The sequence below is a fragment of the Lagopus muta genome, chromosome 19, assembly GCF_023343835.1.
Source record: "Lagopus muta isolate bLagMut1 chromosome 19, bLagMut1 primary, whole genome shotgun sequence".
NCBI lineage: Eukaryota > Metazoa > Chordata > Aves > Galliformes > Phasianidae > Lagopus > Lagopus muta.
In genome coordinates, this window is record NC_064451.1 from 8,846,710 (window position 1) to 8,864,009 (window position 17,300).

Here is a 17,300-nt window from a genome sequence, read left to right on the forward strand (position 1 = left end):
GTACTCTGGCTGTCATACATCTCTTGACTTGTTTCCTCTTCGCTGTATATGCACATACATACAAGTGTATGTATGTATTTTTAAAGCAGACGGTTTAATGTGGTAGAGTTGTACAGTCACACAGTTTAGGGCTTTGTAAAATATGTAATTTTGAGAATGTCAGTGTGGTTCTTAGCGGATTTTATAAACACTTTTCTGAATCTATCAGCACTTCCCATCCTAAGAGAAACTGCACATATTTCAGTGATTGTTCCACTGGTTACATCTTTGTCTGCCATTTGTTTTGAATTGATGTAATCTTGATACTACTAAAATTTCAAGGGCTGTTGACGTGTTTCACATAGCCTAGATTGCCTGTTAGCCAAATGTATGGATCATGCATCAACAGTACTCAGTAGCCTTACTGTTCTGCCTAAAGCCTAGCTAATTTATTTGATATTCTCTCTTTAAAGAGAGGTCCTTGGAAGGAGCAGCATAGTTTAGGATGCTCCTTCTCTTTAAAGGGAAACTCAGAATTGAATAGCAGTACTTGTTGATCAGTGATGTTATTGTAGCCAAAGGATGCATGGGTGGTTACTAGGAAGTTTTTGCTTCGAGTTTCTTGATGAAATGTCGTGTTCTACAGAGCTGTGTGAAGAGTGTAGTTTTTTATTCTGAAATGCACTTGTACACTTTATTTGAAAGGTCTGAATGGATCATGAATACGTTTAAGAAATAAATGATACGTCACACGTTTTCACGTCTTGTCTCAGATGACTTTTATGTAAGTGGGCGGTGGTAAAGGTGTGTTCTTTGTGGAGGGGGTGGGTTTTTCACCTCCCCTTTGCTGTTCTCAGTAGTCTGGTTTTAATGCAATCACGAAGAGCAGGACAACCTTCCATTGTGCACTGTGTGCCTACTGTTACCCATATGTGATGTGGGGAGCTGAAGGCAAACTCTTCTCTGTATTTTTCCTGTGGGAAACTTGAGCCCTAAAAGGAAATGAACACAGCTAAAGGGCTGGATATCACAAGGGATTCACTTTTATTTTTAGAATTGCTCTATATTGCCATATTTGGACTGAAAGTATGCTGTATCAGTGCACTATTGTATCAAATTGCAGGTGTTTCTCTAAACCATTCATTTTATTTCCACGAATCCCTCCATTTATTTGTGAGTGTTCTCTGGGTAACACTTCTGTTCTCAGCACAGCGTATCTCGTGAGAAGCTAACAAGCCTGTTGCTTGGAAAGTGGCTCTCGTAGTACTTCCCTAAGGCCTCAGGACTGGGTGTAGTGCTGTGTGCTAAAATCCTCTCGCATTGCTTTGGTCCAAGGCACATGCAGGGAATGTCTCTGGGTAAAAGTCAGTATTCATACTACTATCAAAAGTAATCTTGGGAACACCATCAACCTGCACAGTAAAGAAATTTGGTGACGCGGTGTCATACAAACATTAAAAATAGCTGCCAAGTGACCTTTCAGCATTTTAGGATGTACGTGAAATGTGCAGATCTTATCAGAACCACTTACCCGTGCTGTGTAACGCTGTCCTGTTTCGGACAGCTTTGGCTTTTTCTGCTCCTTGCGACTGCTGGAAGCTGTGAGCTGACTCGTTGATCTCTTCAGTGCTTTGCCTGTGCCCAGCAGCAACGTGCCTTGTGCTGATCAGACCCCAATTGAAGCGTGTAACGTTTGCTGACTGATGGAATATCCAGACCCTTCTTCTCATAGTCTATATTTCTGACTGTGTGACAAAACCATTGCAAAGTTACTGGGACCTCCCTGTGTAATTGCAATGTGAAAGTGGATTCCGTGGTGACAAGAGTGAGAGTTTTGCAGAGCTTGAGTTTTGTTTTCTTGTGAGGATGGTGTTTGAATTCAAGTTTTGTCAGCCCTGTGAGGAGGTGCTGTCAACTCCAGCTCTTCCAGGTGTTTAAAGTGTGGCTGAAGGTACAGAAAACACTTTCAATATGGCTTAGTCTCAATTTCAAGACATGGGTCAAGACTGCAGCTTCATTTGCACATCCTGGGATAATTCTCCCAGGAAGGATCACAAACATGCTGAACTTTGGAGAAAAGCACAAGCAATATGTCCTGTAAGTGTATCCATCTTAGCAGGTGGGAACCAGTATGTTTTTTTAAGGAAAGCTGATAAAGTGGATGGGCTTTTATCTGCTAGACTGCATCCTAGTTTCCGTAATTACTCTCGTAGTTTCTTTTTGATTCAGCAGGAGAGGAAGTTTTTAGTGTAACTCCACTAATATTTTAAAGTGTGCAACAAAGGGGAAGGAGAGGTATGCTGTTAGTCTGAGCATCCACATTTTCCTGCTTTCCTTTGGAGCAGTGAACTCATGTGAGAATTTTAATCTTTATTGCGCTTGCCTCAGTTCTCATGGCTGTTTTCCATTCTGTTTTCTTTATTACTTTCTTTTTCTTCCTGTCATTCTTAGCTTTCTATTTTTCAATCCCAGTTTGTGAAGGGTGTGGGTTCAGAAGGGTTTCCTTCAGTTCCCAGTCCCCTGAAAGCATGAGAAATTGCCCATTGAGCCAATTCTCACAGCAAGGTATAAAAATAGGAGTAAAGAAAAGGTTGCACAATGCTCGGATTGCAGCAGTTTGTACTAATGGAGAGATTTCAAAGCCGGTTTGAAAAGCATTTTTAAACCTTATCATTTCCGCTAATTTTTCTCTCGCTAAGCTGTGTTTCAGCTGCAGGAACTAGCCGTACAGATTGCTTGAAGAGCTGCACTGAAACATAGGAGTCAAGTGCTGAACGAGTCACGCAAAGCCAGAGAGGGGCCGCTGATTATTTAGTTGTAATGACAGTGAAGTCTGTCCTGTACGTTTCCAACCAGATGCTTTTGCTTCTGCTGTTAAATAAGCAAATTGAAAGGCAAGTGAATTCAAGATTATTTTCTGTAATCTATGCCATTACAGCAGAACACAGGTAACACTCTGGAAATCCAGTTGTTCAGTGCCACAGGTGGGTGTTGGCAGTGAACAATACCTGCACTCTTGCATAGCAGGATACTTCACTGCAATTCAGTCTTGCAGCCTTCAAAAAAATTGGTTGTTATCAGGAAGACCTTATTCAAAAAGTTCTCAGAATTCATTTCTGAGTGTTCTGGGCTCTCAGGTAGCGTGTAGGAAAAGTCCTCTTTGATAGTGGAAAAAGGAGCCGTGGTAGGCAAAGGAAACATCTGCAGACAAACAGAGGGCTTTTGTTTCTGTGTTCCTATCAACATCCCGGCCTCTGCTTCCCATTTGGTGGTGCTCACAAACCTGTGGAGGGGGTCTTCTTTCCATGCTGCAGGGCCCTGAGCCCCACACACACAGCTGTGCTGGTGCCAGCTCTGCTCTGAGGGATGCCACTGGTTCCCAGCCACCACTGCTCACAGCTCTTCGAGCCCAACAGGTTGTTGTTCCAGTTTTCAAAGAATATCCAGGTCTCCATGCAGTGTGATGAAGTCTGGCTTAAGCATCTATAATAGGAACAGTTTGCAAAGTAAACTGAATGAACTGGATGAGATGATCAAAACATCTCTCTGCTGTGTTAAATGTTGACAGAGACCTTAGAAGACTCCACTGTGGGAAGGCCACCTCCTTGCTTTCCCCCTCTGAACCTGAATCTGTCCTAGATGGGACTTCAGGCTAAGCTGGACATCGTTCACAAATGCTTATGATTGCACATGGTGTGTCTGACACAGACCTAAGAAGAAGTTCCCATATCCTTGCCTGTCCTGTGCAATACTGACAGATCCCATTAGAGCTGGCTGTTTGACGCCAGTCTTGCCCACTGATTTCAGGGAGGTCATGTGGTATTCAGATTGGATTACCATTGGGAGGAAAAGGCCTATGTTTCCCTTTCTACTGCACTGAATTATTATGCTTTGTCAAACTCTTTTAATCTCTTCTAGGAGTTTTCACTACTTCTTGTGTAGGACTTGATGCAGACTCGCATGGTATTTCTTCCAATTACCTTTTCAGCCTGTTGTTCAATCTTAATGTTTTTTTTAAATTGTATGCTATCTGTTATTGTGCAGCTTTCAAAGCACTTTAGACATCTGAAATTGATTGCATCTGAGAAATGTAGAGAACAAAGTTCCATCTTCCTGATGCTGAACTGCCCTGCTCCTATAGGCAGCCATGCCTGCATCTTATTATGTTTTGCTGTATGCAGCTCTTACACGATTTTCTACTTCTGAATTGCTTAATTTTATGGAAGGAATGGAGAGTGGTTTCACTAGCTGAAGCATTTAGGGGAATGAATGAAAGAACTTAGGACGGCATTGTACAGCTGCTTACAATTGTTCGTTACCCTCTGCAGTTTAAGATAAATGAAATGTGACCAGGCAGCATTGCCTTTGGAAGACTCCAAGGGAAGGCTGCTGTCTGCATCGCAGTGTCCCGGAATGCTTTTGTGTGTGTGTGCATGTGCTTTTTCTGCCACTCACTGACTGTTCCCAGATGTGCTTAGGTAACCAAATCTATCAAGATTGTGATCTGGAGCTGCCAGCCTGCAGGCAGTCTGTTCTGGTTGAGTAGACTGTATTTGTTAAATTTAGAACAGTGCGCAGAACACGATGTCAGTCCCTCAACTCTCAGCCCTCGCATGTAGTAATTTATTCTCTTCTGACGTGTTTTAGTTTATAGTACCTCAGCTTTTGTTTTTACTTTTTCTAATAGGAGTCTCCTCAAGACAGTGCTATCACTCGAGACATCAATCGAACGTTTCCTGCTCATGATTATTTTAAAGATACTGGAGGAGATGGTCAGGACTCCCTGTACAAAATATGCAAGGTATTCTTTACATTCTTATTCTGGTAACTAATGTTTAAAATCATTGGCAGATGTATCTTTGTTACCTGAGAAGAACGTGTGGCTATTACAATTAGTTCACTGTACCTTGGAGGCAGACTCTGCCTCGTTCTTCACTGCAGTTGTTTACCTGGTTATAGTGCCATTCAGATGGGCGTTCTGAAGTAGTAAGCCCTCCGGAGTCCTGAGCACTAAGCTTTTAGTACAGAAACTTCACATGATCCCAGATGTGTCAGCCTGGATCAAAGCTGAGGGGAGGAGGTGTGCTTCAGTTTGGAAAGTGTCATTTTTTTCCCCTGGTATCCAAAGATGGAATATAGAGAGAGGGACGCAACAGATCCTCAGCTAAAGGCTAAAATGCAGTGAGAGACAGAAATGGGATCCATCCCTGTGGTAGCAGGAAAGCTGCTTATCCCATTTAGTGTAGTTGGATAGAGATCGAAATAGAAACCCATATGTGTGTTTGTGACAGGCCTCCCTGACCAACGCTTCTACAGTTCACTCTTACCATAGAGACAGCTGAATTGTTCTGAGTGTGACAAACATTGGCAAAATGCAGATATGAAGAGAGAACGTGAAATCCTCTGGTGCTCTTTCTTTGTGTTACTGGTGTTTCTCTTCCACAAATGACCTCCTAACATCCCTGAAGCTGTTTAAGAGTAAAAGCTCTCAGATAAGTAGCTTAATAGACTCCAGCAGTCTTGCTGCATTACTGTAACCAGGCGCTGCTACTGCTCGTCATGGTTTGATTGTCACACAGGTTATCCCCTCCTTTGAATGGCACCAGTGGCACCAATACACCTCTTGAAATTTCATGCAGTTGTGTTCAGTGCAATGTTTTGTTTTCTTTGTGCCTTTAGCTCAGATATGCTATAAAAAAAATGGATTCCTTTTTTAGGCCTATTCTGTCTATGATGAAGAGATTGGTTACTGTCAAGGCCAATCGTTTCTTGCTGCTGTGCTGCTTTTACATGTAAGTGGTGTTTTTTTTTTCCTCCAGTTTGTTTTAAGCTTAAGAATAAATATTGCTCCACATGTCTGGGACAGACATTGGTAACTCCTGAACAAGTGGGGTCGCAGGCTGCTTATCCACTTCAATGTTGGTCAATAATAATGTGATTTCAGGCAGAATAGTAAATTGTTTAAAACTAACTGTAGTATTCATAACAACTCTTGTCTACAGTCAGTGTTCATTTCACTGTGTTTCTGTTTCAGGACCCCTTCCAATTGAAACTCTACAGACTTGTACTCATGATCACTAGTAGGCATGGAATTTGTGTATCAGACAACTGTAAATGTTTCTGTTACAGGGTTTCAAGGTCAGATTTAAGCTTTTTAGAAGACCTTTCTATTGAAATCGGTCAGAAGTATGGTTGGTCATCACCACTGTTGTGCATACACAGAAGTAGTGTATTTGTGGCATTGGTGGGATGTCAGTTTCTTAGTGCTTTGAACATTATATGCCTTTATTTGGGCTCCTGTATTATGGGCCCTTGTGCTTTTTGGTTTTAGAGGTTATTGAAGGATAAAACAGTTTTTTATTTTGTTAAGAATATCTTTTTTAACTTAATGTTATTGGTAAAAGAGGCCTCATCAGAGTAATACCCTTTAATTGCTTGGGTGTTCAGAAGCCAGGGAGTTTGATGCTTACTGTAAATCAGAAGCAGAATGCTCAGATTTGCTCATGCCTAGGAAATATGAGAGGATTTGAAATCAGTGCCAATTATTTATAGACCATTCTTTTTTAAAACAACGTCTGCTTTTTCTCAGTGTGTGCATTGCAAGTGGCGCGGTTGCAGCTGAACGCTTCCTAAGCCTGTAGTGTTCTGAGATTTCTTCTCCCCACCTGTACCAGTGAGAACTGAGTGTGAAGGCATCTCTGCAGCTTTCAGTGGAAGGCTGGTCTTCACGGAGCATTTTCCATAATGTTGTAAAGTCAGTGGAGGATGCAGAACATAACATAAACTCAGCTCTTTTTAAGCGTCAGCCAAATAACTAATCATAAAGTCCTTCTAGTTCATTGTTCCTGTAATGGGAAACATTTGCTTGATGACCAATTAATTCTTTATTACTGTACTGAATCAGATCAAGAAGGCTGATACTTACTGATAGGAGAACCGAACACTTCTACTGAAACATACATGCTTCTGATTTGTATTGTCTTCTATCCATTTCTTGAATATCCATTGCATTAGAGAGATGTGGAGAATGGAGAATTCTTTCTTCAACAGTTAGGTATTGCCTGTGGGAATGAAGTATGCAATAAAAAGGCTGAATTTCAAATAGGTTTCTTTGAAATGAGCCTTTGGAGTACAGCTGCCAGGGAATACAGATATTGAAAAGCTTTGCAGAAATGGAGTCCATCACTACCAGCCCAGTCATGTCAGCAAAGTTTTCAGTTTTAACAAACTCCATCTGCAGATTAATAATAGAATGCTGAGGTGGGTGTTCTGGCCTTTATAGGAACAAGTGATTGGCCTGAAGTCAGACTTTACTACAGAAATATAGAAAGCTGAATTTTTGTGTTTGGGAGAAATGTCTAAACACTGACAAGCCGTGATGAGTGCATCTTTGGTTTTTGGCAGGGAAGGGATATTGAACTTTCCTAAACCAGTGATGACTTGTGATAAATTGAGTTTTTGTTAGCAATTACTGCGCTGTCTTATTCATGGCAGCTGAAAAATAAGGGTGAAATGTAATTAATGTCATTTAAAATGGTAAATATATGGCTAAAAATAAGGGAAAGATCCTGTTTAACATCCTCTGATGATACTGCATTTGTCTTAGTTACGTAGGTGACAGAATTAGGCTGTTGAAAATCTGTAGGATTCTGGCATGATGTGTAGCAAATACGACAAGAAGCTGCGTTGGTCTTGATGTCTGTAAGATGTATTTTTAGTTGGCTGACGGGGAAGTGGTTTATTCCACTGAATGTGAATGAAGCGCAGTATCCAACACCAGGCCTCTTTTTGTGTGTTGGTACTCTTGGCTTCTTTGGAACTGGCTACGAGGGGGTTAAAAAGTGGTAACAGTTTGGCCTTTCTGCATGAGGGAGGAGACCACAGTAAGGGCAGATGGAACTGCTATGAAGGATTTAAACACACTTTCTTCTCACAGATGCCTGAAGAGCAAGCTTTCAGTGTTCTGGTCAAAATCATGTTTGATTATGGACTCAGGGAACTTTTCAAACAAAATTTTGAAGATTTGCACTGCAAGTTCTATCAGCTGGAGCGCCTCATGCAGGTAGGGGCTCAGACTTGTGTGAAGTGAATGGATCAGGACCTGCAGTTCAAAACAGCAAAACAAGCTGTTTGTCTTACAATCGAATAGTGTTTGTAGTCTCTTGGTAAAGAGGCCACACTGAAGGCTGTCTGAGAATAGAGGGTGCTGAGCAGAGTCCTGTCTGTCACCACAGGCAGCACAGTGGGTTTGAGGCCCCCCAGGGCGGCTCTCCTCCTGAGTGCCCAGCAGGCGCTCGCTGCATGCAGCTGCAGTGCCTTTGCAGGGTCAGCACAGCGCTGCCCGGGTTCCTCACTACGATGCCAGCTCAGGAACTTGGCTCGCTGTGCGTTCAATGCAGCTGCACTGAGCCCTCAGCATCCCTGGGAGGCCCTGCAGTGTGTCAGGCAGCTGCCTGTCGGCTGTGGGTGGATGCAGAAACCTGCCTTTCTGCACTCCCACATTGGTTCTACCCAACTCCTGTAATACTTTGGGGTTTCAACTGCTCCTCCAAGATAGTGTAAATTAACTTTCTTCCTTTCTTTGTCCATTATTATTATTAGGAATACATTCCTGATCTGTATAACCACTTTCTGGACATTAGCCTTGAAGCACACATGTATGCTTCCCAGTGGTTCCTCACACTGTTCACGGCAAAATTCCCTCTCTACATGGTCTTCCATATTATCGACTTACTCTTATGTGAGGTACGTGTTGTAACTGAAGACTTGCACTACTGGTAACTTTTGACCATTTCTCACCATCTTGATTCACATCCTTGTTACAGCTGTTATTTCAGAGCTGGGCAAGTGATACTTATTTCTATGTAGAAGTGTTACATTTTTGCAGTGGAAGAGTTCTCAGCATTTTAAAGAAATGAATTAGGAATATTTATATATATAAAATATCTTATTTCACAGAGTACTGTTTAATGTGGATGTAATTCCATACAGTGCTCATGGGATGTAAATTACGTTACAAATGTGGATGAAAGATTCCAATTTTCTTCTGTTATTAAATTGTATCACACACTGATAACGTTTGTGTTGGTTTGGAGTTTTTTTTGTTTTTTGTTTTGGTTTTTTTAGAATGTGGATGCAAAAAGGCCATCCCATGTAGAGTTCAGCTAATTTCTGTGCTGGTGATCTCACAAGCCTGGGGCCCTTTTTCCAGGAGACTTGAAGTCTCTTTGTACTTCCCAGCATATATTTAGAAAGCGAAACTATTTACTTCAAGATTTGGACAAATGCATGTTTTAAAACAGCATATTTGGTAGCGTGTTGGTAAATAGTATAATTTGATTAGGAGCTCATTAACATATATTAAGAATTCATGTTTTGTACCAAAGCATCCATGAGTTATCTCTTGATTTTACTGGCTGATTAACATTATTCTGCATTCTCCACCAGCTCTGTAATTGCTTATGTGGAGTGGTACAGTTTGTCTAAATTTTGGACACTGAAGGGTTTCAGCATTCATAAATCTCCTGGTCAGTTTTACCCTTTCTCTGTTATCATCTGCTGCTTACTTTGTCCATGTGCCAATGCAACTGAAGGCAGCAGATGGTATCTAGAAAATCAGTTATATTTGTTTAGAAACACATTTTAAATTCACAAATAGTAAACGTGTTCCTAGTGAACGCTGAATTTTTGTATTGCTTTAGAATAAGAGTGAAAAGAAATTCAATGGGAAAAGAAAGACAATCTTGAAATCTGATGAGCAGTGTGTTGTGATCAGGGCAGGCACCCCTTAGGAAGCTGTGTGCTACTACTGGGTGTATGTAGGGACTGCTATAATTAACCAGGCAGCTTAAGCAAAACACCTCTAGCACACAGTGGCAAAATAGATGATGTGAGACTCTGTCCTAAAGTGAGTTACCTTCTTTTTTATTGCAAGAATTATCCCAACTTGTGAATCCCAGAAGTTAATATATCCGTGTATATATTGCTGCATTTGAGTTCAGTGTTTTCAGAAGTTGCTGTATGAAAATGGAATCATCTTGAGCTGACCAACCAGCCCTTAAAAATAAAGTGCAGCACCTTCATCATTTTGGAGTTTGGAGCTATTAAGATAGTAAAACCTGTGCTGAGACATTGGTTTGCTATCAGTAATGGCAATCCAGTGAATGTACCTTCCTAACTGAAGTCATTTAATGTAGAACCTGTTTGCACTTGTATCCTTGTTCTCATCTTTGCAGAAACTAGACTAACAACAAAATCCAGCAAGTAGATTAAAAACTAGGATTGCAAATACCAAGAAATTAACTTATTTTGTCATTATTTTTCTCTCTAGGGAATAAGTGTTATCTTTAACGTTGCACTGGGGCTATTAAAAGTGAGTATCCAACTTCTAACACGGTGCTTTCTGCACCATGGTGCCATTGTGCACAGGTAGCAAAAATTAAGATGCCTGTTAATTTTCAATTTTTTTTTAAGCTAGGAGCTTCCTGTATTGCATGTGCTGTTGTCTGTCATCTTCGGTGCAGCAGAGTGCTTTTGGGGGATGGGGAGGCAGGGAAATAGAAAGCTGCAGGAATAGAAACAAATGCTATTTACAGAAGGGTAACAAATAGATAAGTTCTTGGGAGCTTTACAGAACTGTCGTTGCTATATTATCTCTGGGAATTCGGTAATTGTCCAAAATCTGCTTTGCAATTGCTGATTTGTCTTTCCTTGTCTGCAGACTACCAAGGATGATTTGTTACTGACTGACTTCGAAGGGGCTTTGAAATTCTTCCGTGTTCAGCTGCCCAAGAGATACCGCTCAGAGGAGAATGCAAAAAAGCTGATGGAGTTGGCCTGTAACATGAAGGTAAAGATGTGGTGACAGCAACTGTGAGCACATCTTCAGTGGGTACAATTTCTGAGGCACACAGTGAAGTTTTTTAGTTTGGGGCAGTGGGAGTTACGTTTGTTCCCCTCTGATGTTATCCACTTCATATTAGAACACTTCATATCTACACATTAGAACACTTCATATCTACACATTAGAACAAACCCTTCAAGTGGAATTTCAACCTAATGTTACACAGTAGCTTCTGGTCAAATATACTGGAAGGTTCAAAATCTTTTTTTTTTTTTCTTTCCCCCGCTAGAATAATTCTTCTGTAGCATCAGTGCATAATTACAGTCTTCCTAGTACATGAACTTCCCTGCACTGAGGGGTACTAGCAGTATTCCCCATAGCACTCAAGCATTTCTTATGACACCAGTGTAGAAATTAGGAAGTAACCAGGAAGCAAGCAAGCTATATAAACATCCAGTCACTGAGGAGTAGCCCCAGATCAGACATTCTGTGCATATCTGGTCAAGATGAAGTGTAATGACTGCATTTGCCTTTCATATTTCCAGATAACTTGTTTTTCTTCCCACTCTGCCAAATCTCCCTTCATTCCCAGTGAAGTAGTTGAAGCAAACAGTGAAGACTGTGCACTGCTTCCCTGAGTGCTGTGTTGTCAGGGGGTTAAATGGAAGTTTAGGGAGAAAATGCAAACTGTGTTACTGGGCTGTGCACAGGTGCTGTGTTGCCTCTGATTGGACATTGCACATAATTGCTTTCTTTGACCTAAAATGTAAGTCCTTTGCTGTCAGTAGAAATCTCCAGCTTTGTATTTGGAAGTGCTCTTGAGCAGAAAAGGGCCTGATGTCAAAATAAATCATTTATAGGAAGGGAGAAGTAGCCTAGCTAAGGCACTGTGATTACAACAGCATTCTGCTGAAAAGGAGGTCAGTAAATGATGAGCTTGAGACAGCAGTCGTTTCTTAAAGTGTTCTCTGCCCTCGAAATACTGGTGGGACTTCAGTATTCATTTCTGCCTTCTGTCACCATGGAGGCCCAAAGGCCTTGCTGACTCCTTGAGCATGGATCCTGCTAAGGCTCCAGTATCAAGAACTGGTGACAGTAGTAAATGTTCTCACGATCACCTCATTATTAGTATGCAGGGGCAACGCTAGTTTAATGCACTCCTGTCTGACTGGCAGTGTGGCTTCCTCTCCTTTCAAAAGCTAACCTTTACATTGCTTGAGATTTGGTGTGTGGAACCCAACAGTTAGCACAGTTCAGCCGGAGCAGAGCAGTGAAATAATCTAGTTCCATGAAGTTACAGGCTGTATTGTAAGAAAGGGGTTAATATTCTGGGCTGCTGAGTAAGGATCACTGCTGCAGCTGTAATAGGGCTGGACCCACTCCAGGTACATGGGCTGGATTCTCCAAAAAGACTCAGCGGAAGCACATTCAACTGAATGTTTCCGTGCAGTTCTCACTAGGGGGAGCCTAGCTACCAGGTTTCTGCTGCTCATTCCAAGTAAGATTGTTAATGATAAGGAACAAACATAAGAGAAACTGAAGCATGTTTTCCACTGTCTGTCATTTATGCATATCAAATTTGTTTCTCAGACAAAATATGGGAATGTTTTCCTCTTAAAAAATAACTTCATATGATTTGGCTTATTGAAATAACAATAAGGATTCAGCAGCTTTTGTTACTGGTACTGGTGACATACTGTCACTACACTCCTGCAGCACATTGCACACCCAACAGCTGACAGCGGGCAGGGTGCTGGTCTGGATCTGATGCAGTTCTCGTGTGTTCTCTGTTCCTGCAGGACTTGAACACTGCAAAACACTGAATTTAATTCACTTTTCTCTCCCTTCTTAGAGACGGGAAAACTGCTTTTGCATCTGTAGTTTCTTTTAAAGTAAACACTTCAACATGATGGCAAATGCTGCTGCTAAAAAAGCAGCTGAAGAAACCTCAGCATTATGTTAGGTCAGAAATTAAACACGTATGGTGGATATCAAGAGATTCAGTTTTTCTAAGCTACTGTAATGTTTTGGGTATCAAACAGCTGTAAGTACCAAGGAGAACTCAGGTAGGGTGCTCTTAGGAATCCCCTTCTAACACTTCTCTGTATTTCACAAAAGGATGAGAGATAGGGATACTTTTGTGATTATATTGAGTGAAATAAATTTTTTTAGACCATATCCAAAGGTTTGACATTCAAGAAAAGATTGTTAGCTGTGTTTTAGAGAAGGCAGGAGTTGCCCAAAGCTCACAGCATAACCCTTTGTGAATTGTGTGTCTTTTTATTGATGTTCCGGACAGCAACTAATAGGCTGCTTTAATTTAGATTAGCCAGAAGAAGTTGAAGAAGTACGAAAAGGAATATCACACCATGAGAGAGCAGCAAGCTCAGCAGGAGGATCCAATAGAAAGATTCGAGGTAATGCTTACCCACTGTAATCTGATTTAACATGCAATACCTGCAGAAGTTTTTGGTTTTTCTTTAAGCTGTTTTGTCTTTTGACAAGTCCATGTACACATACATCCACTTACATGTTTTAAGCTGAAGAGTTTTATGTAAACTTTAACATCTGTCTGCGTGATGGGAATTACAAGAGAATATAGAGTAGCTTTCCCAGTACATCCACTCTCACGTTTTTCCAGCATGAAAATTTTACTTTCAGCTATTAGGAAATGAGTGTTTGTAGGAACCTCTTGGTAGGGTGTGATGGCAGAGTGGCACTCCCACAACTGCATTCTTCAAAAACATTTCACCATCTCAACAAGGAAGAGATGAGTTATTAACGTGCGGTTTCTTCTCAAGACTAATATTTAATTTGCTTTATTTTGTATTTACTGTATGGGTAGCAGCTCTTGTTCTCATTAAATTTCATGCAGGTGGAGTTGACTTTCAGTGTTTGAGATGTAAGCTGGACATTTGCAGTCAGGCACAGAGTGCTGTGTTTTATAGATAAACTTTCTTTATAGATAGATATAATCTTTATAGATATAGCAAAACCTTTTTCTTGACTTTCTGTCTGCCCGTAGCGTGAGAACCGGCGTCTACAAGAAGCAAACATGAGGCTTGAGCAAGAAAATGATGACCTTGCACACGAACTGGTGACCAGCAAGATTGCTCTGCGGAAGGATTTAGACAATGTAAGATGTTTTTATGCTCTGTAGTGGAGGCAAAGTACTGGGGCTAATTTTTAGTGGCTCCTCTCACTGTAGGTATCACTGAGTATTTTCATACTTTGTAATGTTTAATTTTCTGCTGATGGGGTGATAATTCCCATATTCTTTGTTCCTTGAAGAATGTATTTTCACTTGTGTCTTGCCTCCAGGGTTAGGGATTGCCTTTGGTTTTTTTTATGAGAGTACTGGGCTTCTTGTAGTCCTGTCAGGGCAACAGGTTGAGCAGATGCAGGTCGTCACATTACGTGGAGTGGAGAAGCACCAGTACAGGGTGTCTGATATGCTGCAAAATGTGGAACAGTTGATACAGGTGGGTTAGGATTCTTTCCTCCATGCCCGTACTGCAGAGCAATGATATATAGACCTGTGTCAGATACCCACAGGAAACAGGACCAGCATCTGAAATATGGAATCTTCTGAAAAGCATTCAGCCTGGAAACAGAAGAGAGGTTCTAAGCCTGGACTTGATGAGTTACTTTCTTCTCTATGTTCTTTCTATATTGAAAGAAAGTATAGCAGGAGCTAAGTCAAGTCTTCAAATTGTTACAAAAATACCAGCATGGATTCTGTATTCTGTTTTTCTTCAACTGGTATTCAGATGAGTATGAGCTCACAGAAGAAAGGCTTTTGGTACCTAATAAATTTGAAAGTCTGAGTCTGGCTCTCAGTAGGATCAGATCCTCAGATACCTATTAGGCAATTCTAGAAAAGGGTTTGGCTTGTTGAAATCTGCCCACATGAACTCATCATTGGTTGTTTTCCATATCAGCAGAGCTCTCAGAAAGAGGTTTCAGGTTTACTTTTTTGTAGTGATTTTTTTTTAAGCTTGCTCTGCATTCCCTTCATTACACAGTGATGTCTTGGAGATTTTTTTAGGATACGCTTTTCACGTTACAAGCAAAGGCACTGGCATTTGTAATGCACCTGATAGGCTGGGCCACATTTAGTCCATCTGCTTGGGGAGATGAGGAACAAAGTTCAAGTCCTTACGTTTGGTGTTCTCATTGTGTGCCAAGATAAGGGTGCTTTTGAAATCTGAAAGAAAAATAACTTTAAAAATCATGTTGTGCAGGAGTTGACAGGCTTAAAAATGTTTCAGCTTATCTGCTTCCAGAGAACACAAGGTTTCCCATGGTCTCCTGGAAGCTGGCTGTTGGAAACATACTCCTTGTAAATGGTGATGCTAATGGATGAAGTTGCTTTTAATGAAGTTTGTTTTATGACTTTCAGGTTTGTTACATCTACTGCTCTATAATGTTAAAAATGAGTGAAACATAGAAGTATGTTCCCTGTGGGGCTTTCAAAAAGCATTCTTATGTTCACCTCCTATTACCTGTGCTTTTTCACTGTGTTGGAGATAGCTCATGGAAGGCTGTGCAGGATGCCCACTGGTTGCTCTCAGAAGGTGGACTGCAGCAAAAAACCAAACCAAAACAAAACAAAGTAGTGCAGAAGTTTTTGTATCTGTTTCTAACTGTTGTTTGGGGCTGCTCTAGCCCTTATAAACCAGTTGTGCTTTTATTCCTTTAAATAGAGAGCTAAGAGAGAAAAAAACTGAGTAAGTCTTTGAGATACACCGGTGGATATGTAACGCTCATGCCTTCAAAGGTGGTAAACGATGTTGGTAGCATTCAGGTTATCCCCCAGGAGGAGATAGGTAGGTTTGATCCTATGTTGGAACCCTGATTAATTCTTCTAATTGGAAGCTGCAATGGTAAGTTTCATTCTACTGGCCAGATGTCCTGAAAGAAAAGTACCAAAGGAGATTGCTTGTACACCTTTTCTGATAATTTCATAGTGTCTCTGAAATCTTGCAGCCTAAAAGATCAAAGCAAAGCATTTGGAAATACAAGAATTTCCTTAATAACCTTTGCACTAGACCAGAAAATAGGCTTCATTTTTCTGCTATTGCTAGACTCCCATATCCCAGTTTCCTTTAGCTTTAAAACAGCTTAAAAACCATGTATAATGAAAAGATGTTCTCTTTGCCTTTGCCATCTGTTTTAAAGGATCAGCAGGACTTTAAGGGACTAAAATTCACTGTTTGATTTTCTTCCTTTGAAGGGAAATGGTACAGCTACTTTCTGAACATTCTATATATCAGTTGAGTTATTGATCTATTTTTATGTTGAATTCATACACCTATTGGGAAGTACTGAGTTGCTGTGTGTTAGACAGGAAAAGCTGTCTTACTTTGCAAAGCAGCTTATGAACAGCCCAAGATTTTACAGCTATGCACATTTATTCTTAAAAAATAAAAATAAAAAAATAGTAGTGAGAAAAGATTGTGTGCTTTCTGGTGGGACATCTCTTTCCTTAAAAGAGGAATCTGACCTAACATTACTTTTATTAGCAACAAGAAGAGACTTCTTTTAATAACAATGAGAGGACAGTGTTCTTGGCTGTGTCCTACTGCAGTTTCCACCCGTTGCTGCCTACCAGCATCTGCACAACAAGGAAGCTTCTCTTCAGTGCTGTGCTTTGCTCTGTGTTCCAGGCAGAGGAAAAGGCAGATGCTCTGAATAAGGAACTGCTAATGACCAAGCAGAAATTGATTGATGCAGAAGAAGAAAAGAGGCGCCTGGAAGAAGAATCAGCTCAGGTTAGGGGCACTTCTGTCATTTTCAGATTTCTGTGCAGTGCAGATATGGGAAAAAAAAGTGACAAGTGTAGGAAGAGCTTAATGTTCTAAGTCCTGCTTGTGCCTCCTCTGTAGTGTAAAGAGCGTCAGCAAAACAGAATTCTTTCCTGTCAGGTGCTTCACAGGATAGTGAATTTTTTACTTGAAATTGTGAAGGCACAGACTGTGCCAGAGATTGCTGCACAAAGAGGCAGGACAGAACTTCAGCTGTCAGTACATTTAATACTTCCTTCTCTAAACTAGTCAATTTTCTAGCAAAGAGAGCCACCGAAGTCCAGCTTTTCCCTGTTTGCACATAGCTGAGATAGACCTTTGTTCCCTGTGCAAAAGGTATTGAGGTTAAGGACAAGGAGGAAGTACCATATGCTTATTTCTCAGATTGTACAAATATATAAACTTTTTTTTTCCCACAGCTGAAGGAAATGTGTCGTAGGGAACTAGATAAAGCTGAGTCAGAGATCAAAAAGAACAGCTCTATAATTGGTGACTACAAACAGGTAAGCACAACTTAATGATTACATGTTCTGCAGTCAAATTGCAATCTCAGGCATCCCAGGAGATTTGTGTCATTCCTTTGAGGAGACATTTTAGCTATTTTAAGCAGGAAGCTGGCACTTGTATTTGCTGAGATCATGATGGCCAGCTCTGTTTACTCTTAACACAGG

The 17,300-nt window shown here is 40.8% G+C and overlaps 1 protein-coding gene across 3 annotated transcripts in view; it reads left to right on the forward strand.

Moving 5' to 3' along the window:
• RABGAP1 (RAB GTPase activating protein 1) overlaps positions 1-17,300 on the forward strand; it is a 59,544-nt gene that overhangs the window by 39,287 nt on the left and 2,957 nt on the right. For all 3 annotated transcript variants that reach the window (XM_048966077.1, XM_048966079.1, XM_048966076.1), the window contains 10 exons: positions 4,667-4,780; positions 5,697-5,771; positions 7,916-8,041; positions 8,581-8,724; positions 10,310-10,351; positions 10,700-10,828; positions 13,147-13,239; positions 13,848-13,958; positions 16,492-16,596; positions 17,049-17,132. In XM_048966077.1, the coding sequence (XP_048822034.1) occupies positions 4,667-4,780; positions 5,697-5,771; positions 7,916-8,041; positions 8,581-8,724; positions 10,310-10,351; positions 10,700-10,828; positions 13,147-13,239; positions 13,848-13,958; positions 16,492-16,596; positions 17,049-17,132 (1,023 nt within the window). The remainder of the gene's footprint in view (positions 1-4,666; positions 4,781-5,696; positions 5,772-7,915; positions 8,042-8,580; positions 8,725-10,309; positions 10,352-10,699; positions 10,829-13,146; positions 13,240-13,847; positions 13,959-16,491; positions 16,597-17,048; positions 17,133-17,300) is intronic.